Source organism: Mytilus trossulus, chromosome 1 (genome assembly GCF_036588685.1).
Source record: "Mytilus trossulus isolate FHL-02 chromosome 1, PNRI_Mtr1.1.1.hap1, whole genome shotgun sequence".
In the NCBI taxonomy this organism is placed as follows: Eukaryota; Metazoa; Mollusca; class Bivalvia; order Mytilida; family Mytilidae; genus Mytilus; species Mytilus trossulus.
Window position 1 is genome coordinate 39,517,509 of NC_086373.1, and position 25,152 is coordinate 39,542,660.

The window sequence follows — 25,152 nt, forward strand, 5'->3', positions numbered from 1 at the left end:
ATTTCCCATGTTGCATTTCGAAATCATTCGGTATAAGTTGACTTGTCCTGTCCTCTTGCAGTAAAATCTAGAGAATTTTAAAAGTGAAATATTGTAAACAAAAATAATATGGCAGAGAATACTTTTCAACCAGGAACAGGTGTAGCACCTGCTACTTTAGTCGAGTTGTCGATTTCTTGTCGGTAAGAATTAACAGCATCAATACTCTCGAAAGTTAAAAATCTGTATCATGGGGATTGGCACAGAAGATGCATCATTTTATTGACTTTTAATTTCTGCATCAACATGTCAAAGTAAACATTTCGTAATCAACATCTCTGATTAGACATAAACAAATTGATTATAAATGCGTAAAAAGTTAAAGTGAATGTAAAAGCATATTTTTTTAAATGCGATCAATGAAGTTTACATGGTGAATTGACAATAATGTCAAAAATATGGTTTTAAGGTTTCCATGTCTGACTGGCAGGTTTAATCTGACCTTGACCTCATTTCATGGTTCACTGATCAACATTAAGTTTTTATTGATTTGGTCAGTTTCTCATATATTTAAAGCAATATTTCAAGTATGTTTGGTATGTTGAATGATTATATGGTGTACTAGTCCAAATAATTATGAAGTCTTGAAAGACTATTATAATTTTTTTCTTTGACGCCTTACATCAACGTCGAAGTAAGGCGTCAAATAAAAAAATTATAATAGCCTTTCAAGACGTCATAATTATTTGGACTAATGGCGTACCTGTCCAACTGGACTGGTAGGCTTAACCTGACCTTGACCTCATTTTCATTATACAGTGGCGGATTTACGGGGGTGGGGTGGGGGCACAGGGGGCATGTGCCCCCCAGTTAAGGTCAATAAAAAAAATTTCTAACATAATTTTATTGCTACTGAATCTGCTTAGCTAGAGCGGAAATTTATCACAGCTTGATTTGACTTCTTAAACTGGCCGTTATTAATTCCAGCATCCACATGCGTTATTTATTTATTACTTATCGGTGGGTGTGTAAATATTGACACCTGTGTGTAATGTCTCTTTGCAATTTAAGATTTTATGTAAAATACATTATTTTACATGTTGATTAATGGAACCGTACGAATTTGTATTGGTTTATATATATTATAATTACCAGGTGAAATCCTCTGATCTGTGTTTTTAAAAATAGGTACAAATATATGTTTAATGTCGATAATGTTGGTATACATCTTTATTTGGGATATCTCTTCATTCCAAAATACAGTACTCACAATACAATTTCTTGTGAATGGATGTTCTTTTTTCTTCAAAACTGTATTTTTGTGAATTAATCAGCAACAAATTAAACTACTGTATTTATTTTTTATTACCATACAAGATTTGATTTTTAAACGGAATGTCGTATTTCCTTCCCCTCTTATTTTCAAAGAAAATCAACAATTTGTTTTAAAGGGAAAATTCATGATTTTTTACTTATGGTTTAAATATGTCCATTATGACATAATATATATATTCACAAAGTTTTATCGCTATATGTGCAGTAATAAAGGAGAAATTCAATATTTAATGAAAAAATATTAACTACTTCCTGTAGGTCGTGACGTTTTCTCCTGGTTTTTTGCATGCCGGGATTTAAAATACAATCATTAAAAGTCTTGGTTTTTAATCATATTTTAACGTTATCGTAAGCGCGCCGATGACTTATGCTTCATCTAAATAACCATCCGATAATAAGAAGATAAAACGCACAGACGTTCAATTGTACATATTCATGAGATAAATTTTCTATGTTAAACGTATATATTCGAATTATTTTTGTAGACAACACAAAAAGTTATAATTTTTTTTTTAATTAATATATTTTCGGACTGATAAGGTGAACAAAGTAAAGTACAATAATCTGTAAAGACAATATGTTGGTGTACTCTTATTGACCTTTTACTATCTCTGCTATGACTTGGTTGATACAATGTGTGTATTCACGGTTCTGTGGCAATACTCGTAGATGGCTTGTTGAAAGGTAAATTGTTATTTGCACTTCGGTATTTAACCACGCCTCTCGGGCACACCTTGCCAGGTGTGACTGTCTATTCGGATCAGTGAATTTTAAGACAAGGGAGCATTCAATACACATATTTAAAATATATATTCAAGTTGGTGACAAATAAAAATTGATCGCCGTGGAATTATTTAATTATGTTTGGTGCTATTATTTATTTGAATTCAAATAAGTTAATTTACTAAGAAATACACAATTTTCGGTTAAAGACGGGAAACTTAAATCATATGTCCGATTGAAATGATTTACACCTTTTGTCCTTGATTGATGTCTAATAAAAAGGAGAACTTATAAATTATAAATAGCTTTACCAAAGTATATTTATTTGTCTTTATTAGGCAAATAAATGAATGAGAACACTTAGATTTAGACTTTTTAAAAGCCATGTATAAGTTAATAACTGGAACTCACTGAAGATAACTCTACCGAAGTGGAATATAATATGAACGAATAAAGAAAAAATATTTTTCTACTTAAGAAGTTTTAAAAAATTGACAGCAAATTTAAGGTCTTCTTGGAATGGAATCGAAAAATTACGAATAGATATTCTTTATCAAGTGTGAAAAACGTCAACCAAATTTATCATAATCGGGGACGTCCTTATTAAAATAGTCTTCGTCTCACAACGTATAATACTTAATAACTATTTGACCAAAGATGTTTAAAAACAAAAGACAATGAATTTAATGTCATCTTTTCCTATTTTTGAATGTAATTATAAGTCTGTTCAACTGGCAAGAATACCCCTAAAGCGGACAAATATCTGACAAGCAGTTTATTCTTTAAATTTGCTGTCATTGAATATCAAGAAAGAAAATAAATCCCGAAAATGATTTGAAACTTTAATACTCAATAGCTTTCCTAGAAAATATTCACATCCCTCGGGGATTATTAGTGTAGGTCCAGTTGCATATGTCGGAACAATTGTGGTGATGACGAATTTCTTTCTTTATTCGAGAACAATCTAATTGATATATAAATCTGTGATTTTACTATGTTCATAACTTCGATGAACCAAAGCAAGTTATAGATCGACCTGTATTTAAATCAAATTGGTCCTCTTCTTCTTCTTCTTTTGGTATACAATAGTCTATCGAATTGGATGATTACATACTGTTGGTATACGTGGACTAGTCTATTTACAAAACTTTTACCCCAATTTGCACAAAATGTATGTTTCTTTCTTATGTTCAATGTATACATGTATATATTTTAAATTGCGCTGTAGTTCCGTAACTTTCTATCCGGGCGTATAAACGAATCGTCGACAAGTGCGCACATTTTTTTAATCAACATTTCGGGAATGATCCAACTATGTACTTTACTATTGACAACGAGTAAATATTACATTTTCCCAGAGACATACAATTATATGTCTCTGATTTTCCCAAATAAACCCTTGGAAAAAATACGTATATTTGTATATATCTTCAATTTTTTTAAAAAAAATTTTTGTATCATTTTTTTTTTTATAAATAATATTCTTTACACCAGAAATTTTATTTATAAACAAGCGTATGAGTTAAGTAATGACTAGTATATTATATCACTTTCGAATACGCAAGACAGAGATGTATATTATACATGCACCTGATAGTTCAAAATGGAAAGTTATAAGTTATCGGCCGTGTACACTGATCAATACCTACAGAAGTGAAACGATGCATGAACTTGCAAGCCCGACAGGAAATCGCTTGAATACCTGGAGTGTCACCTTACACCCCTCACAAAACCTTTGGGAGTAATACCTTAAGCCATGCGGGTGATCAGTGGAGCGAAGATCCTAATTTATTTGAATAAAGTATATTACTTTAAAGAATTATGAACGAATTAGATTTTCAAAAACAATTTTCACGGAACACTTATTTATGATTTGAACTTTGACTTTTTAACTAATTTCAATATTAACAGACTATATGTTTATTAAAAAATAAGAACATTTTTCGTATCAAGTTAGTTAGTCAGATAAAACAACCGTATGATTGACAAGATATCGACACGTAATTAAGACTACATCGGTTACTGTAGTTTTGTTTCTTTGTGGTTTATAGACATATCGTGATTTTTATTTGGACAAGATAACAAAATGGCGGAAGGCAGAGAACTGATACTCAAAATTTAAAATCGATGGTGATCTCTTATCTAGCGGAATAAAACTTTAATATTTATAAATTTGAGCATTTTTATACAGAATGGACATAATATCAATTTTTGATTTTTTTGCGAAGTTTCCCTTTAATCCCCCTCCCCGGTCCAGTAAAAATGAATTGATATTTTCTAATAAATAATCATTAATAAAATTGCTATTTTATTTGTTTAAGATATGTTTGTAACAGAATCATGGGCTTATACCATGTATACATTTCTCTAAAAGCCCAAGCATATAGTTATATTTGTTTATTTTTTCTTGTTTCAACTACCATGTACATGAATGAGGCTATGAATAGGTCACCATTTATAAGGATATGAGTGTTTTACAGATATTAGAATAATGGGCAAAAAGTAAGTCTGGAAGCGAGGCCAAAAAATATAGATAACAGAATATACAGAGGTGATGAAATATAAAGAAAATATTGATTGCTTGTTGGTTGGCAATTAACCAGTGGCGGATTCAGGGGGGTGTAGAGGGCGTACGCCCCCCCCTTTACTTTCACTTTTTTTTATATTATTTTACGTGATTTTAGCCAAAAAGAGGTTAAAATAATTTTCGCCTTGTTAAGCTCGGCAAGATAATTTCTATAATTTACTCTACGCCCCCCCCCCCCTTTATAAATTCCAGGATCCGCCCCTGTTAACGTCCAGAGGTAAATATTCCATGCGTGTTTAGGACGAATATGATAAAAATCAATTGGCAGGAAAATAAAGTATTAAGTGAAAGAGTAAGAGTAAAATAAAATAAAAGATATTATATAGAAATATAAAATGTTTCTGAAAAAATAGATAAATTATTAATACAGAATATAAAATGTTTCTGAAAAAATAGATAAATTATTAATACAGAATATAAAATGTTTCTGAAAAAATAGATAAATTATTAAAACAGAATTGACTCTTGTTATCTCGAAGTCAGTTGAACGGTAGACAACAAGAGTCAACTACTAGCACAAATAAATCTTAAAAGATGAAACCTTACAAAAAAAAATCTATAGGAGGGAATACTAACTTGTTTTTCTAACCAGTTACTTAAAAATAACATGTTACAATTTCTTTTAGATTTTATTTTTAACATTTATATCATTTCAGACATCTCATAGATTCAGATGTATTTTCAAAATCAGATCCAAGTAAGTATTATTGTATCAAATAATAAAAAAATATTAATGTACCAGAAAATGCAGTATTGTACAACATGTTGTATTGAGATATTTATTGTAGCACTCGAAATCATCCCATCACATGATCATTTTTTTCTATTCTTTGACATATGCTCCTACTATATATGACACATATTGGCATCATATTTAGAGGATGTATGGTGTACAGAAGTCTATGTGTCAATTTCAAATTTGATTCAGCTCTTATCCTCTTTAACACTTTAAACAAAAGGTTTTCTTTTTGCAAAGAGTTAATTTTATATAGTATTATTATCAAGCCTTCGACTTTAGTCGAAAAAGCAATACTAAGCGATCCTACATTCCGTCGTTGTTGGTGGCGGCGGCGGTGTCCACAAATATTCACTCTGTGGTTAAAGTTTCTGAAATTTTAAAAACTTTCTTGAACTATATTGGATTTCTAACAAACTTGGACAGAAGCTTGTTTATGATCATAAGATAGTATCCAGAGGTAAATTTTGTAAAAATAAAATTCCATTTTTTCCGTTTTTTACTTATAAATGGACTTAGTTTTTTCTGTGGGGAAACATTACATTCACTCTGTGGTTAAAGTTTTTTAAATTTTAATAACTTTCTTAAACTATCCTGGGTTTGTACAAAACTTGGACAGAAGCTTATTTATGATCATAAGATAGTATCCAGAAGTAAATTTTGTAAAAAGATAACTCCATTTTTTCTGTATTTTACTTTTAAATGGACCATTTTCTTCCAGTTAACATTACATACAGTCTGCAGTTAAAGTTTTCAAAACATTTGTTAGATTCATTAACAATCCTAGATTTTTACCAAACTTGGACAGAAGCTTCTTACAATCATAAGATAGTATCAAGAGGAATATTTTGATTGATTTTTTTCCTCATTTTTGTTGAGCCTGCGATTTACAGCAAAAGTAGGCGAGACACTGGGTTCGGCGGAACCCTTACAAATTTTTTATAAACTATACTGAAAAATAACGACTTCTTATGAAGCACTTTACATGTAACATGTTTTAAATTGTAATATCTTTTATTTTAGTTGGTGTGTTGTTCGAGATGGATAATGCCAACAAACAATACAGAGAAGTAAGCAAATATTTCAGATAAGATATTGTACTATAACACTTATGTTAAACATGAACAATCATGACATAAGTTTGGTTTTAATTGTATAAAAAAAGGTTAAGTACTTCGGGAGTTCTAGATTCTAGTAAACACTTTTTCTTATAATTCAGAATAAGGCAAATGTCATTTTTTCAGCGAGAACACTATATATATATACATATGTATATACAACTCGTCTAAATATCAACCCAACAATGTTAGATCTGTAAATTTGCTTTTCCAAATTTTTGGTTCTTCCCTCGCCGGGATATATATATATAAACGAGTCTAAATTGAAAACTACATTCAAACCTATGATTGCGTTGGATAAAAACCACAATTTTTATACATGTGCATGTAAAACAAATTTCGTTGTAGAAGAGTCTAAAAACAGCACAAACAACATTTTCCAAAAGACCAAAAAAGTGAAAAAGTATATTTATAGAAAAAACAATTTAACTTGTGGCCACGATGATATGCCACAAACATACGGTGTCAATATTTTTATAAGTACACCAGATCCGGATTTCGACAATAAATGTCTCTTCAGTGATGTTAGGGATCGAAACGGTATTTGGAAGGTCATATACAAAGAACCCTCATTTTTAGAAAAAGTACCCTTATATTTAGATAAACTCTTGAATTTTAAGAGTCAATATAGGATGAAACGGAGGGAAAATATGATACAAGCCGAAGCAAAAAAATATAAACAACATTTTCCAAAAGACCAAAAGAGTGAAAAAGTATATTTAAACAAAACGCATTTGACTAACAGGTCGAACAACTGATGTTCTTTAACCCTGCTGCCATTGGCGATTGCCAAATAAAATTGATCACAAGATGTAACAAAATGGATCTTAATATAAATTTAATACTAAGCAGAAAAAACAATTTAACTAGTGGCCACGATGATATGCCACAAACATACGGTGTCAAGTACACCAGATCCGAATTACGACAATAAATGTCTCTTGTCATAATATATATATATGTGACAACACTGTGTGTCCTACAACCTTGAAAGTGTCAGATTCTAAATTTAAAATACATTTCAGTGGAATTTTGTTGAATTTTTCGTTTGAAATTTTAAACTTTAGTTACTGATTGAACACATTTTTAAGCTTTGAGCAACTAGAAGTTATGTAGGTCTTTTCTGCAATATGGCGTAATGTTTCTCTTTTTCAGCTGGGAAGAACAGAAATTATCTGGAATAACTTGAATCCAGACTTTGTTAAGAAATTTGTAATGCACTACTACTTTGAGCAAAGTCAGAAACTGAAATTTGAAATGTAAGTTTAAAAATTATTGTATGTTTGATTTTTATTTTTTTTATTTCCTTTGATGTGTTTTAAAGTTTATTCATTTTGTTTATTATGATCAAAATAGCAATATGTTGGAAAGATTTTAAAATATACCAATATGTTGGAAAGATTTTAAAATATACCTATATCTTAGATATTTTTATAAAGCCCTAACACCATACCTGATAGTCCCCTGTACATGGTTGCCATGTTTTTTTTCATTAAATTGACTTTTGTCAGTAATGTCAGTGGAAAAAAATACAAGGAAATTCAAAAATAAATTAAAGGGATCCTTTTAAATTATTTCAGCTGTGTTGTAATGTAACAACTACATATATTTTTGTATAAAGAAATTGATCCCTGATGTGTTTTATGATTGATTGTATTTTCTTTACAGATATGATGTTGATTCCAAATCAGCTGACTTGTCAAAGCATGTAAGTACTTGTACCAGAAAATGGAAGTATAAATAAAGATAACACGATTATCATTAGAAGTTGATCAGCAGAAATTGAAAAATGAAATTTATAAAGAGAAATTTTAACACGTTGTCTGATGAAATTATGATATATTATCATGATTATACTGAACTCTGAAAAAAAATTTAGTTTTCCAGATTTAAAATCCTTGTCTAATTAAAATGTAAAAACCTTCATGAAATAATGTACAAAGTTAAATTATATTTTTTTAACATACATTTTGATTGTATATCTGCAGGACTTTTTAGGAAGAATGGAATGTACACTTGGCGAGATTGTTGCTTCAGGGACCAGATATACAAGGAGACTTCTGTAAGATATTTTCTTTTCAAATGTTTAAACAATAGAGATTTGGGTGTTGCAATGAAATTAAATGAAATGTCACATAACATATATTTATTTTTCTTGATTTAGCCATTCATATATGTCTCTTTGCAGGGACTATTTTGGTGTTACTTATCATCAACTGAGTGTCGACTCTGGCTGATATGCCAGTTCAGTTGGTAGAATTTAACAAACAGAAAATTCATGAACAAAGTTTAACAACAAAAAGATACAAAACTTTTTTCTTTTATTTCCTTGTCCATAAACAAATAAGTAAATGATAAAACAGACATTATCACAAAAACAGGAAGTAATTCAATGTTGTCAAGGAGACAGAGTAGTCTTTTGTGACCATAGATTAGTAATCAGTGATACAAGAAATTTTCTTGGTGCTTGATTAAGATTACAGGTGACAATGAAAAAGCAATATTTATAGATTATAGTTGGTTATCTCAATGAGATTAATTTTCTCTCTTGAGCTGGTACGGCAAAAGTGAGAAAAGCAATCGTGTTGGGATGTCCATTGATAATCTGTTTATCGCTATTTTACTTTGTTAATTTCCTTGACAATGGCACATGTTCCCTTTGTTTCCAGCAATATTTTCATATCACTCGACACTGTATTCATATCACTCGACTTCGCTGAGAAAGGAAATAATTAGTCAGCAAGATCAAAGGAAAAATTCCTAAAATAGCAATAACCTGTGATTATATAGCAGGACTGTAGATAACACACAAAGGAAAATTGACTGACGGATTCATTTTAAGAAGCATTTTTACTGAGAAAGGCTTCATTCATGGAATTATTTTTATTTTGAATACAGTAGTAAATTCAATTGAAAGCTTTTTGTAATTTTTCAGGGGACCAAAGAAAAACAGTGGGACTATAATTGGTAAGCATATAGAAATAATTTAGAATTACTGTTGTAATGGCTATGTAAGTGATGTTTGATACTATTATTTTTAAATGTGATTTTTTTGTGGTATATGTATTAAATTAGATGTTAAAGTCAACTCTATTACTTGAGTTTGGGATTTATGATATAGTTTGGTAAATGGCAATAATGTAATAATATTAATGCTGTTTGTTTGAAATGATGAAAAAAATATTGATAGAGGTTTACATCCAGTGTCAGGATTCTCACTAAGACGAGTCCATGAGTCCAGGACTCATGAAAATCTGTCTGGACTCACCATTTTCAAAACTGGTGAGTCCAAAGATGCATCAAAATTGTAATATTTTGTATAAACTGAGCACATATCATCATTTTTAGCAAAAGAATAAAAGAAATCTAAATTTAATGTCATTTCAGCTCTTTTAGGTCATGGAGCCTTAAAATGATAAATCCTTTTGCAATAAAATATCTTTTTACTGTTGGGACTCACCATAGACAAAAATGAGAACCCTGAGTGTCAATAGTGTAATGCATAATTGGTACCTAATTTTTTAAAAGTGTTTTTGCTTCGGCCACTAGAATTAGCAAGAGGGGGCATTTTAAGTTTGTTCTTTGTCTGTACATATATCTGTTCCAAATTCGCTTTCAGCTCCCTTGAGTTAATTTTGCCTCTACCAAACATGAATGAACTTATACATATCCTTATTACAAGCGTCACCTCATAATTCTTGAGTTATGTCCCTTTTTAAAGTGAAAAAATTGTTGAATTTGCCATAATTGTTTTTATCTATTATTTGTCATTATCACACTTAATGTCTCTGCTGCATATGATCTAGAAAACCAGAATATTTTAGATACTATAGAAAATTCTAATGACATTCTATTGTTAACAGAAGCATTATTTGTTTTATTTCAGTTGGTGTAGAAGAATTAAGCAGCTGTAAGGTAAAAACATGAGATTATTTAAACTTGCACACCATAGTTAATTTTTGAGTCTGAGACTCTGAGTTGAGTACAATCATCTTACTCAAAATTTTTATGTTTGCAAGGCCCATTCATTTTGCTCGGTCTCGACACAATATTAAGCAAAAAGATCCAATTTTACAAGGATCAATTACACTTACTTGGTAATGGAGGATGGTATGGAAAGGTGTCATACTTTCTGCATGGGTTTCTTTAAATGAAGATAGATGAAGGCCAATTTTTTCTGTGTCCCTTCTCTTTATTCCTGCAGGGGTTTAAAAATTGGAGAGGATTGTATGAAGACAGTATCGTCTGTATGTTTATTTGTTTATCTATTGTCTATAAGGTAAACCATTCTTTCTGTTTATATTAAAAATGTTTTATTTATTTGTTGCAGGAACAAGGCAATTTCCAGTTTAGAGCTTCAAAGTTAGATAAAAAAGATTTCTTTGGGAAATCAGATCCTTTCCTGACTTTTTCCAGGGCAAATGAAGACAGTTCGTAAGTTATATATAAGTCAGGCATAAAAGGGGGTTGTGAAAATATTAAAGAATAATGATATATATATTATAGGTTGTTAAGTAGAAGAATAGCTGTTGCTCGGTTTTTAATACCAATGTTGTGCATAGTTTAATTTTCTTTAAAAAAAAATCCCAGCATAATCAGTGTTTCAGATAAAGGTTAAAATTAGATGTAAGAAGGCATCTATCAAGATCCTTTTTGAACAAGGCACTTATATCCCAACAGTCACTGTTTACTTTAGAACTTAGAAATTATGATAAAAATGTTCACTGAATACATTTTGTAATTTAATCTTAGTACGATTAATCTTGTGTATACATGGCATATGACTAGGCCAAAAAATTGTCAGAAAAAGTAATTCTAATGCAATTATTTTGTAACAATTGTTCTGATTGGATAACAGCAAGCGTAAAATTCTCTATCTCCTTGTCTGTAACTAAGGAAGCCGACATTTTGAATTTCGGAATGTATTTCTACAATAATAAACCAAAAACTCACTTGTTGCGCCTAAAAATCTTCTTTTTACCAAATTTTATTACATTCTGAAGCGGCACAGAAGCCAGAAAACACCCGGTGTTTATGTTTGACGCCGGAAGCATATCTATAACGTCACCTAGTGTAGGGACCAAAAAACATAACATCTTTTCGCGGAATTTTCTTTAATGAACATTTTAGACTTAATTAATGATTGAAATTTAATTATAAATTTGTTTTGCATTAGAATAGAGATTACTGTATTGTATTTGAAGCTTTGCGGACGTCCATCGGTAGTTTTACTGTCGCAAATACCCGTTTACCTGTCTCTGCTCCGCGTCGCCAGGTAAACTAAATTTGCGACAGTAAAACTACCGATGGACGTCCGCAAAGCTTCAAATACAATACAGTTATCTCTTAATTGTAATGTTTTGTTGCATATTTCAAGTCTTCAACATTTTCAATTCATATAATTGTAAAATTTGGATTATTTTTCCCACAGAAACGTGGATTCATTTTCCAGCAAGATTAATGAAAACTTAAATGTTTTTATTATTATATAGGTTTACAGTAGTTCACAGAACTGAAGTTATTAAAAAGACACTGAATCCAACATGGAAACCATTTACAATATCAGTCAGAGCTCTTTGTAATGGAGATTATGACAGGTAATGCATTTTTAAGCCTCTAATTTCTATTTGGATATGTATAGATTATCAGGTTTACACTTTTCTACACATTGATATTGTGAAATATCAGCCGCGAACCACAATGTGAACCTTTTTGGCAAGTGAGTGCAGCGAACGAGCTTAAAGATTAACATTGTGTTGAGCGGCTGATATTTTACAATTTCTATTATTTGTCTTATCCTCTGCAAAAGACAGTTTAAGACTTAACGAAAGCAAGCCTGATAGCATCTCCTCTCGCATTGTGACGTCACTGATAACTTCTCCTCTCACAATGTGAAGTCGCTCAGAAGGACGATAAAACTTATTATCACAAATGGAGAATACTATATCATACTGTATTTTCCAAAGTTATTGCAATTTTTTTTATAAAGACGAAAAATGTAATAGGGTTGTAATTGCAAGAATTTAAACTTAGATTTTTGAATTTTTTAAATGAATTAAAAAGGATGCAAAAATTGAAATTGCATTTTAGTCTGAATTGACAAAATTGCAATGATAAATGCATACAATAATTTGGGAATTTACATTAAAAGTTTCTTTCTATAAAAAGAATAAGTATTAACTTCACTTCACTATTAAAATTTCTTTCAGCTCTTTTGCTTGGTGGCATTACATCCAACAAAATCAAAATGACTTGGATTTAATTAATGTTTGTGGTGCTTTAGTGTCTGTTTGCATGAAAACTAGAGAAGGATAATAATGATTAGAGTAAAACTTTTCCTAAAGGATATATAGGTATATTAAAAAGTAGGATTCTCTAGATTAAAAAAATTCTGATAAAATTGTGTAATAAATAAGAAATATTTCAAAGAGTAAGTCATTGTATATTTACTTGAATCATGAAATATATTTGAAATCCTTAAAATGTGTTTCATATTTTAACAGGTCTATCAAAGTTGAATGTTATGACTGGGATGCAGATGGAGGGTTGGTATATATTTTATAAAATAATTGTGAACACCAAATTGTTTATAAAACTATCAGCATGTAAATTACTTTTAAAGAAAATGCAGTAATGTAATATTTAATGCTGTTACAGTGTCAACGTATATTTGTTCCACCTAACAGAAGTTCCAATGGAAACTATGTTATAAACATTGTAATAAAATATTCTATATCATTTTTTCTGTTCGGAACATATACTGTAATATTTATTCCGTGTGGAAATTATATTCCAGAATATTTTTCCTTTTGGAACTTATATTATGAAGGAATTTCAATTCCGTGACAAACTGAATCGATTGTAATCATTTGACACCATCATTTGAATTGTTTGCTTATTTCATATTCTGGTATTTGTATATATTTCAGCCATGATTTTATTGGAGAATTTCAAACAACATTGAGAGAACTTTCTAGAGGACCTAGTCAGCAAAATATTTTTGAGGTAATTTCCCTCGTTCTTTGCTAACTTACATTTAATTCTTGGTTTTAGTAATTAAAGACAAATGACTTCATCTATCATCTTTGATAATTTGATACATAATATATGTAAACACGAAATATTTTTTTTTAATCACAGAATAATAGTTTTCCCTTTAGGTTTGTGTTTAGAAATTTAAAAACTAAATGAAAAGTTACATTGATGCTACATTTAAAACACCCTATTTAAATACATGCATAAACTTTTATTGGAGAATTCCAAACAACATTGAGAGAAGTTACTTTCTACATAAACTTAGTAAAAAAAATTGTCATGACATTATATCTGTCTTAATGTTATTACAGTGCATTAATGGAAAGAAGAGGGACAAAAAACTAAAAAAGGGAAAGTCCTATACAAATTCAGGTGTGGTGAGTATATTTTTCCCGTTGATATATTGAACACATTGTGACATAACAACTGCTTCTCTAGTATTGAATCAAGGAATTGATCTGAACATGATGTAACTTAATATGAGAAATATTGGCCTTCACATCTCAACATAAATCTCTTTTAAAAACTGACTTGATCACCAGGGTTTCCCCTGGGTAAAATATTTTTTTTCACCACTTGTTTCACCAAAACATTATATTTTTCGCCAAGTGAAATAAATATATTTTTCGTTTAAAATTTACCTTTTTTTCTACCATACTAGTCTTTCATTCGAGGGGTTGTTCCCAATAAAACTTTTTTGATAGATTTCTTGATAACGACAATTTTCTTTTCTTGACTATCTTAAATGAAAAGGTTGAGATGTAAAACTATGCATGAAACATGTGTATGACTCAAACGACTTTACAGTAAGTAGTCTTCCTAATCAATTACCTATATTAAAGTCAAAGGATAATTAAAGTTTTAAATCAGAGATTTTTCTTGCTTTTGATTTTTTTTTGGTCACAACAACAGCTTTTTTTTCTAAACTATCTGTAAAATGGGAGGAGACGTCAAAAGTTTGCTTCAAATACATGCGCCGCAAATTGGTAAATAAATTCTGTATGTGACATTAAGTGGACGCCATTTAACCATACCATTTTGTCAAACAATTCAATCAACACCTTTATTAATTAGTCCCTTGTTGTCAAAAGCTATAAAATGCAATCAGCTGATTATTGATTTTCTGTCCAAATCTTGATAAGGTCAAGGTGAATTTCGAGTATTGTCTGATCAGGTAAAGTCTGAGAAACTCGAAAAAAAGTAAATAAACAAGATGGAGGAAAATAAAACGTAATATATATTTCTTTCGTCAAATCCTTTTGCAAATGACGAATTTTTATCGCCACAATTATTATTTTTTCTCAAATTGTGAAAATAGCGACCGCCAGTGGAAGCCTGTTGATCACAAATTTAGCTTCCAAAAGGTTTGAACTCTTCAACAATTTTTTTAACCAAAAGACCACTGGACCATTTGTAAAATGTATATAAAGCAGTTTTTAAAAATCATTAATCCTATAATGAAATTTATATATTTCAGATAGAATTAATGAGTTGTAAAATGGAGAAAGTCTACACATTTTTGGATTATGTTAGAGGAGGGTAACTAAGATATTTTCATTAATCTTAATTTTTTCTTATGAGGAGCAAAATATGCATTTCTTTTTTTTTTATTTGCCATAAATACTGGTTTATGCCGGACATTGACCAACAAGTATTTATAAATCAGTAAACTTATTTTGTGAATGACAAGATATAAGTAATGCCATTGGAGAATTAATCATAAACATTTGAATAATAATTTGTGCAAAGAATATCAATCTTTTTAAATACCTTCATCAGTGGTTTATTTGGTATCATGTTATCAAAGTATGGAAAAAAGTTCAAGATTTGTGGCAAAAAAAAGTTTAATTATTTTCCTAACAAATTGCTGTTTTCAATAATATGATACAAAACACACTTGATACATTTCTGTGGTGACAGTATTTTGTGATTTAATCTATAACTCAATTGCTCTATATTTTGTAAAAAACATGCATATATATTTATAGATAAAATGTCAAATTTCTGTCTTCGATCATTTACTTCAAAACAGACCATAACTCTGCTTTGCATCTGCATTTTGTATTACTTTTACAGGACACAGTTGAACTGTTCATTTGCAGTAGATTTCACAGCATCTAATGGGGATCCGAAGTCACCATCATCTTTACATTACATGAATCCATACAGACCAAATTCATATCAAACAGCACTTAGATCTGTAGGGGAGATAATCAAAGATTATGATAGGTAAGTTTAAAGGATTTATAGTGATACCGGTATATTGAAAAAATATATGTATTTATATTTTATTGATGCTGAAATATGAATAATGTAATAAGCTTTATGTATACATGTATTTTAATGAAAATTTATTTTAAAAATTGAATGCTTCTTTTTGTAAATTCAATGAGGTGTAAAAGTGTGGACTGAAGTACATTTTGTATGAAGCACTTCATTCCATAAATGTGTGCACAGTCAACGCTTTAATAACCCTATGAAATTACAAAAAGAAGCATTCAATACTTATAATTATGTTTTTTCGCTATGATCATGAAAACTTGATTTATACTATCATGTTTTTGTTATTATTTACCTGTGCAAATTATTGTGGAAATATGTCATTATGAATGTTACAATTAATTTTGAAATGAAGGTTTATTGCAGATTGCCCAATATTGTTGTAGCCAATCAAAATAACGTTTTATAATGAAATCATTGTATGATGTAACACAGCTCAATTTGTTAATCTCATTTTAAATGATTTTGATAATATGCATATGTAGCAATTTTTAATGCTTTGAACATTTCAATTTATTTTACTGATGCTATAAAACTGTTGATTTTTTTAGTGTTAGTATTTGCTGTTTAGAGAAGAAAAGAAGAAAATCAAAACATTGTAAAAATTATGCCATAATTGAACCAGAATTAATCGTGCATATATGTTTTATTTTTTCAGTGATAAATTATTTCCTGTCCTTGGTTTTGGTGCTCGTCTACCACCAGATGGTGTTGTTTCTCATGAATTTGCATTAGTAAGTTGTTAATATTTTTACATCGGTGGAATTGAAAACCAATATAAAAGACAATACAGTTGAAATTTACATTTCATGCAAACAAAACACTTTGTTATCTTTTCTATAGTTTAAAGTTTTGAAGCCTGATGAAAATTTGCTCATTTTGAACAATTAAATTTGTGATTCATCTGTATCCATGAAACTCACATAAAATAGTATACCACTAATAGTAGGGAATCCATGGTAAAGGAAAATTTGTTCATGAGCAATACTTTTACATCTACCCCGGTATACAAATATGAATCAATACTTTTACATCTACCCCTGTATACAAATATGAATTAATACTTTTACATCTACCCTGGTATACAAATATGAACAATTATTTTTTTCTCAGAATGGTAACCCAAACAATCCTTACTGTACAGGTATAGAAGGTGTTTTAGAAGCTTACAATAAAGCCTTACATTCAATACAGTTATATGGTCCTACAAACTTTGCTCCAGTTATCAATCATGTGTCCAGGTAAGTTCCAGTATAGTTAACCATGCTCTGTTCAAATCTTTTATATAACAATAAGGTTCAAGATTGATCTTGTATTAACACACACACAGAAAATTTGCAAACTGTTACTTTTTTCCCCTTTTTTTGGAAAAGGAATAACTGTATTAACAAAAATGAATCCCTGAAGGATTTTGTAAAACCAGAATTTACTGTAGCTTTTTGTTTGTTTATCGTATCACATATCTTGCCACAACTTTTAACTGATGTATTTGAAATGTTTTGATTTACCCCAATTATCTGCAGATTAAAGATGAAAAATTAATTGACTCTGGGCTCCAAGAGATCCAGTTAATTATGTTTTTTATGCAGTTTTTTGTTTTTTACATTAAGAATTTAGTGAATATTGTAAATATAATTATTAAAAGAAAACTATTGTTTGATGTTATATAATCATCCATACATTTCATTTCACTCAGATTGTAAGTTTTCACCCCTTAGAAATTTGGCAGAGACTTTGGCACTACAAAAAGCAGGTGACAGAGTCTGAAACACGTTAGTGTAGTTTTTATCATACAATTAAACAATAACTATCCCTTGCATTAATTTGCAAAACTAGTGCTGTGCACCTGATCTACTGATGTGTGACAAAGTTTTTCCTGTAATTGTATCAACTTCATATGAGGCACTCCACAATCTTCCTACACATACTGTCACATAATATGTTGTACTTATGTATGAATAGTGGCATTTGAAAGCAACAAAAATGTTTATTTTTAGGTTTGCTGAAGCTAAAACAGGAGGAACTGACTATTTTATTCTGCTGATTGTAACAGACGGTATCATTACTGACATGCCACAGACATGTGAAGCAATAGTTCACGTAAGTGTTTACTTTGTAACAGACGGTATAATTATTGACATGCCACAAACATGTGAAGCAATAGTTCACGTAAGTGTTTACTTTGTAACAGACAGTATTATTACTGACATGCCAAAGACATGTGAAGCAATAGTTCACGTAAGTGTTTACTTTGTAACAGTTGGTATAATTATTGAAATGCCACAGACATGTGAAGCAATAGTTCATGTGAGTGTTTACTTTGTAACAGACGGTATAATTACTGACATGCCACAGACATGTGAAGCAATAGTTCATGTAAGTGTTTACTTTGTAACAGATGGTATAATTACTGACATGCCACAGACATGTGAAGCAATAGTTCATGTAAGTGTTTACTTTGTAACAGACAGTATAATTACTGACATGCCACAGACATGTGATGCAATAGTTCAGGTGAGTGGTTCTGTAACATTTTGAGACAATTAAATTTTAAATCACAACTTTCTGTTATCATTTTATATTTATATGCTATTTAAAAAGATGAGATTGTAGGAACAGTAAAAATTACTCTGATAGAATTATTAAATTTCAATGAATAGGTACAACTCTTATTATCTACCAAAAAAAATGTTTTTTTGTGTGATAATCATTCTTTATTTAATTTTTATGATAAGGCAGGGCTTAACATTGACAAAACTAGAAAGTTCAACAAAATTTGATGTATTAACTGAAAATGAACCAGATAAGAGTTGGAAACAAGCCTTTGTACACTCTATATAAACTTCCTAGCATAGATTTCTGAAAAGTGGAATTTATTTATATTATCAATTATATATATTATATGCAAAAATATTTTGACACCGAAATTTAAAGAGGGCTTTTCCCGGGTAGTTCAGCCATATTGGATAGGTGGCAGATTTTTTTGAAAGAGGTGGAAATAGTATTACAGTATGGAAAATCCTATGCATGTTTCCAAGCAACTGCTAGATTTTAATAATGTGTTCCTGTATTTTTCAAACCATTTGTACCTCTATTATGAAAGTCTGCCCCTATCTAATATGGCCAAACTAACCGTGAAGAGCCCTATTGTGTTTGAATATTTCCATCAAAAATAAATTTACAAAATAAAATGTTAGTTTGATTATTTAAGCAATGAGAAAATATTATATTAGATGAATCAATGAAACAAAAAAGAAATAATTTTAATAAACTAACTGATTATTATTTTTAGGCTGCAAGTCTTCCAATGTCCATAATTATTGTTGGTGTAGGAGATGCTGATTTTGAAGGTAAGTTATAAATTGAAGGATGTACTTACTGTGGGTTCATTTATTTATGGGTATCAATTTTTATAAGCCCTTTTAAGACGGGACTTATTATGGTATACCCCTGTCCGTCCATATGTCTGTCCAACTGTCCGTCCGTCCGTCCCTCATCCACTCTTCGGACAATTACTAGAAAAATGTTCCACCAACTTTCATGAAACTTTGTTGAATTGTTTATATCTATTGACATAAGCTCCCTTTTCAATTTTTATAAATTTCAGATTTTTTGTTTCCATGTAATGAAGTTTTATCCTTAAAAAAAATACAGATTTTCCAGTTTTCAGACATTACTCGAACTGCTTCAATCAAACTTAATGACACTTTGGTGAATTGTTTATATCTATTAAAGTAATCTCCTTTTCAATTTTTATAAGTTTCAGATTTTTGTTTCCATGTTATAAAGTTTTATCCTTAGAAAAAGGGGGATTTTCCAGTTTTTGGACAATAACTCAAAAATGATTCAATCAACTTTTAAAAATGAAACTTTGGTGAATTGTTAAATTTCATTGACGTATGCTCCCTTTTTGATTTTTACAAAGTTCAGATTTTACCTTTCTGTGTTATGAATTTTTATATTTAAAAAAAGGGGGATTTTCCAGTTATTGCAACAGTATATTATGCGCTTAAAGCACAGCTCTTTATTGTTAGAAGGGAAAATTTGCATTTTTGTGGATATTTGATTTCTTGGTTTTACCAAACTCTGCATACAAAAACTGTAGAAAATTTATATTACCTTAAACATTTGAATTCTTGGTTTACCTGTATCCACCAGTGATAATAGTATTTTTTTTATATCATTTAAGCAATGGATGTTCTAGATGGAGATGATGTCAGGTTATCATCAAGAGGAAAATATGCTGAAAGAGATATTGTGCAGGTAAACATATACGTTTTTAATTAACAGGAATTGATAACATAATGGCAATAATTTATGGTTCACTAATCTTTAAAATAAATGAATAAAGGATGAAGCAATCAACTTAAAATAAATATTGGTCAGTGCAAAGTAGTTTTGACAGATTTTCCTTACCTTGATATTGTGTTAATGGTAATTGGTCAATGTTAAGCTGATATTTTTGTAAGTTTTAGAAAGATCTGTTAATTGGACTCTTTAATAAACAGCATGTCAGAATCAAGGTTTGTATTTTTGCTTAAAACTAATTTTGTATTTTTCATTTCAGTTTGTTCCAATGAGAAATTTTACTGGTCGTCAAGGAGACAATCCTGCCGCTCTTCAGGCTATGTTGGCTAAAGAGGTTCTAGAAGAAATTCCTGACCAGTTCTTATCATACATGAAGACACGGAACATCAAACCAAAACCCCCTCTACAAAGACAACTTACAATATCATCAGTCACTTCTCTTCCAGCATCTGAGCAATGATTTGAGTACTGTAACGAACAAATCCAGGTCAATGAAATAGATCTTAAAATGTTCTATATATGTTGATGTATTATATAAATAGTGCTGGTCATGATTTTGGGCAGAGATATAAAGAATTTGATTGTGATCCCTCTATTGCATTATTCAGTATAGACGAAATTGGGGTTTTTACAATGATTATCATATATTGTGAATAGAAATTGTGTAGAGTAGAAAAAAAAAGATGTGTTAATGCATATTAAAGTAATCATATCGAACACGAATTAAGGCGAAAAATTTATGAAATAAGGTTGTCACATATTAGTTGTTTAAATATGTAATTCAGACTACTAATATTGTATTTTATTAAGATATTTTAATAATGTAGTGTTTGCTAATAAATTACGCTCCTTCATATATTCTTCGGACATGCTAAACAATAATAAATGTTGTTTCTTTTTTACTTACATGAGAAGTAATTGTTTTCATATGATAGACAAAGTTTTTCCAATTATCTTAAATTTTCACAGATTCATTTGTTGCATTGAAAAGGCATTCCTTCTGTTATAAGAACTAGTATGTAAATTAGCAAAAATCTGTTCCCAGTACTTTTTCACTCTGATAGAGAAGAGAGTAATGAATAGTGAGAAAATCTAATTCAAATGAACATATTTATTACTATTTTTATAGGCATTTTATTTCCATTTTTGAATATTTGTGAATTTTTTACTCTATGAATATTATGGGGTTTATGTCAATGAGACAATATAAAAAAGATCCAAAAGACATCTATAAGTCTTAATAATTATTATAAATATTATGATAATTTTTTTTAATGTGATTATAACTATTATAAGAAAATATTTGTACTTATTTATTTACTCCTATTTAAATTATAAACTGTATAATGCATTGACTCATGTCTGTTAATAGTGAAATGAACGAGAAAAGAGATCTGTAGATTGGGGATTTTTTTTAATAAAACTTTCTGAATATTTTTTTGTGCAAAGTTTTTGTTGCAAGTTGGGTTCATAGGTCGCATATCTGTAGACTTAAAATATGTAAATTGTTATAGAATTGTCAATTTAAAAAAAACAATCTAATACTAGTGCCAAAAAGTAATGAAAAATTTTGTAAATTTGTACAGTTTTTGAATGTGACAAAAATTATGAACAGATAACCAAGAATTAGATGTTTGTCATTTTCCCTAGAGATCTTGTTTTGTAATTTAATACCATTTAAATATTATCATTTGTACAGACTCATTGAAAATACAATGTTTTAGAATACCTATTCCCCATTAGCTAGGAGATAGCTAGATTAAATTTGTAAGGGAAAAGCAAAAGTAGAGAAAAATCACAGCAAATGTGGATTTTCTAAATTTTGTTTGTTGAGCTATGAAAATGAAAAAATTGACTACTACACTTTTCTATAAAAAGTATAAATTTTCAGAAAATTAAATGTGTAATGTTGAAAAAAATGTGAAAAAATTTACTTAAACTTTAGGATCTTTGACAAGAATGTTCACGAAAGTCTGTCGCTGCTCTAAACTTTATTAGTTTTAAGTCAACTTCTAGTTCTAAGCCTTTAAAACAAGAAGGATTTGTTCACGCTATTTTTATACCATTTAACAGAAACCCCATCAAAATACAAGCTACTGCTAGTTTACAGAACCCATAACACAATTCAAATGAATTATTTTCATGTGTTTTGTATATATATGTTTTGCCTAGATTCTCTGGTGGTTACCTTGCATGACTTTGATGTCTTTTAAAGTTATGAATGGCCCATTTTAATTTATTTGAAACCCTGGCATGTCATGTTCTATTTCTTCATTATATTTCTTCATTCCTACCTCTTAACTTACATGAGTACTGTTTATAAATTTTCTAATTTTGTATTTTGTATTCTTATTTGTTCTTTATTTTAAAAGGACCAAATTTAATTTATTCATACACCACTTCATTTCTGTGTTATAGTTAATCATTATTTAAAAATTTAAGATAAAATGAAATAGTGATTAACAATTTTATCCTTTTGATGCTTGATGTAGCTAAAAAATCCTTCGAAAGAATGATAATTAAATTTCAAACTGACGGTAATGAAAAATGGGCATTTGATCCTTGAACATAATATAAATTCCTACTACTTACTTCTAACAATGATATTAGTGAAAAGTAAAATCACAAAAATTAGTATAAGTAATATATCAATAGTATTTATATCAGCTGTAATGGGTTCTTACTTTTCATAAGTTTATCAGATGGTGGTAGAATTTCAAGCGGTGTTTTGCATTTGCGCCGATCTGCATTTCATTTGCGCCGATTTTTGTTTTCATTTGCGCCGATTTTATTACAGGTAAATTACAGGTGAATAGGTACAAGAACTTGAAGAAGATGTGAGTGTCAATGAGAGAACTCTCCATCCAAGTCGTTATTTTTCATTTATCAGTATAGACCTCTTCCATTTGCCACTTGTACAAATGAAATGAATTGTCAATCACAACATGTTTATAACGGTTGTCCCCTGCTCACCACTGGGAGGTGGAAGAAGGCCTACAAGATACATCTCCAGACTTCTTCCCTTATTGACCGTATCCGTTGTTCTTTGGCATCTGTCTTTCGGACATCTACCACATGGTTATGCTCGATCTGTGTTTTGAAAATAGAATCCATGGTAACTCTGGCTTTACACGATTTTAAGGTACATTAGTAAGATATGTAGTTATGTTTAAGAACACAGACCTTCCGATATGTATGGCCCTCGATGATTAAAGAATTTACTTCTAGGTCCGTTTCAATGTGCAAGATGACCATCAAGTTACAACGAAGTTCCAGAACAATATGAATCAAAATTAACTTAAACATGGACGAAAAACAATTATAACCAGATTTTACCAATGGTATAGCACAGTACATGTACAAGTTTTAACTTACCTGTAAATCTAATTAGGAGCAAATATAAAATCCGCGCAAATGAAAAAATGAAATCGGCACAAATGAAAGAATGAAAATTTTCAAAATCGGCGCAAATGTCATACGCCCATTTCATGTCATATGCAATGTTGTCACCAGAGTTACAGCTTTATTATACCAAAAGTTGTGTTTTACAGTTACAGTTTTGAAATATTAATCATAAATTCTTAAAGGGCATTGAGATTATTGTAGTATAATTACTTTCTAAGTGCAAACAATATTTTCCAGGCTAAGTTTTCATTCTTAAAAATAATATAAAGAGTATTTATGTTAGATTTTGACATTTATGAATTAAGAAGACCATTGAATAAGAAGTGGGAATTATAACTTTTTATGTTGATAAGGTTTTGATTAATCTTAAACATACATACCTGCTCTACTACACGCTCTGAAAGTATGATTTTTTTTTGCAACAAGTACAAAAGCTAAAAAAAATAATACCCTTGAAAAACTAAATGCATAAATATTTTATTTATTTTGTAGAAAGGTATAGTCTTTCAAGAATATTGTCCTGATTTTTTTTTACATTCCAATTTCAAGGTTGTAGCTTTTTCTCATGAAGAATGACAAAATTAATTTTTTATTAGTTTAATACATGTATTTGGTTGGATTACATGTAATCAAATTTCAAATTTCATATGATGTATTTCCAGTGGGAAGGGCTCTTAGTATTTGTAGACATAATTTATAGAATTCATTTTATTACGAAGAAAATCCATGACAGATTTTTTATTTGTTTGTTGGCGGTTAAATGCATCTCTTTTTACACTACCTCTATTTAATGGCTGTCAGGTTCATACTGGTTACTTTTTGATTGTATGTCCAAAAAAAAAATACGAAAAAAAATTGACCTGTGATTGAATTTGTTAGTAAATTTAGTGTACCTTGCCATTTTAACAAATCACAGGAGGAAGACTTCAACACCTCCCAAAGTGTAGGCTACTTTGATTATACATGTATAGCTAAACAACCACAGTTTAAACCACCATCTAGAAAGAGATTTTTTTCTCTGTATTATATTTAGGTAGTAGAGAAACTGAGAAAGTCATATCATATCAAAATTATATAGTAATAGACTGGATGGATTAGTGATTATTAGGCTTGATATACAATTTTAGAATCTAATCAATATGTTTTTTTTATTATTTGTAAACAAAATTAAAACTAGCATTAACAAATATGTAACAGTACGCAATATACATCAAACATTATATGTTAAGGCACTCATTTTAGACATTTCTGCTTAACATTCAAGTTATAGTTTAAACAGATATTTTATTGTATTTCTAACTTACCGGTAAGAACCATGCTTTCGTTATTAACAAAATATACTGCTGTAAATCTTTTTTTTTATACTTTTTAGCTTAGATGTATTTCAGATCTCCTAAATAAAATCATTTTCCTTTTTATCTTTTTGTAGTATGAAAGTACTTCTTGTATTATGTAATTTATATCAAACTCATAATGCTCATTAATTCCTTGAAACAGTTTATTTACTTGTTTCATTGTTATTGATTGTGATACAATATCATATACATTTACATATTTATCCTAATACTGTTGAATATCCTCATATTATATTTGATTTTGATACATTATCATACAATATTTACCCATGTTTTGTTGAATATCATTGT

At 29.6% G+C, this 25,152-nt stretch overlaps 1 protein-coding gene across 2 annotated transcripts; it reads left to right on the top strand.

Annotated features, from left to right (window-relative positions):
- Nucleotides 1-3: 3 nt before the first annotated feature.
- Nucleotides 4-25,152, top strand: LOC134724233 (copine-8-like). 2 transcript variants are annotated; one of them, XM_063587445.1, is made up of 22 exons: nucleotides 4-182; nucleotides 5,281-5,321; nucleotides 6,384-6,430; nucleotides 7,634-7,737; nucleotides 8,147-8,186; nucleotides 8,467-8,540; nucleotides 9,414-9,445; nucleotides 10,365-10,393; nucleotides 10,809-10,912; nucleotides 11,971-12,075; nucleotides 12,982-13,023; nucleotides 13,408-13,483; nucleotides 13,825-13,890; nucleotides 14,991-15,052; nucleotides 15,590-15,742; nucleotides 16,452-16,527; nucleotides 16,907-17,034; nucleotides 17,791-17,837; nucleotides 18,183-18,238; nucleotides 19,086-19,143; nucleotides 19,983-20,056; nucleotides 20,361-25,152. In XM_063587445.1, the coding sequence occupies exons 1-22, from the start codon at nucleotides 109-111 to the stop codon at nucleotides 20,559-20,561; spliced, it is 1,689 nt and encodes a 562-aa protein (XP_063443515.1). In that variant the 5' UTR covers nucleotides 4-108; the 3' UTR covers nucleotides 20,562-25,152. The 2 variants fall into 2 exon arrangements, with proteins under 2 accessions (XP_063443515.1, XP_063443514.1); XM_063587444.1 differs by lacking the exon at nucleotides 18,183-18,238 and having other exon boundaries at nucleotides 17,791-17,893.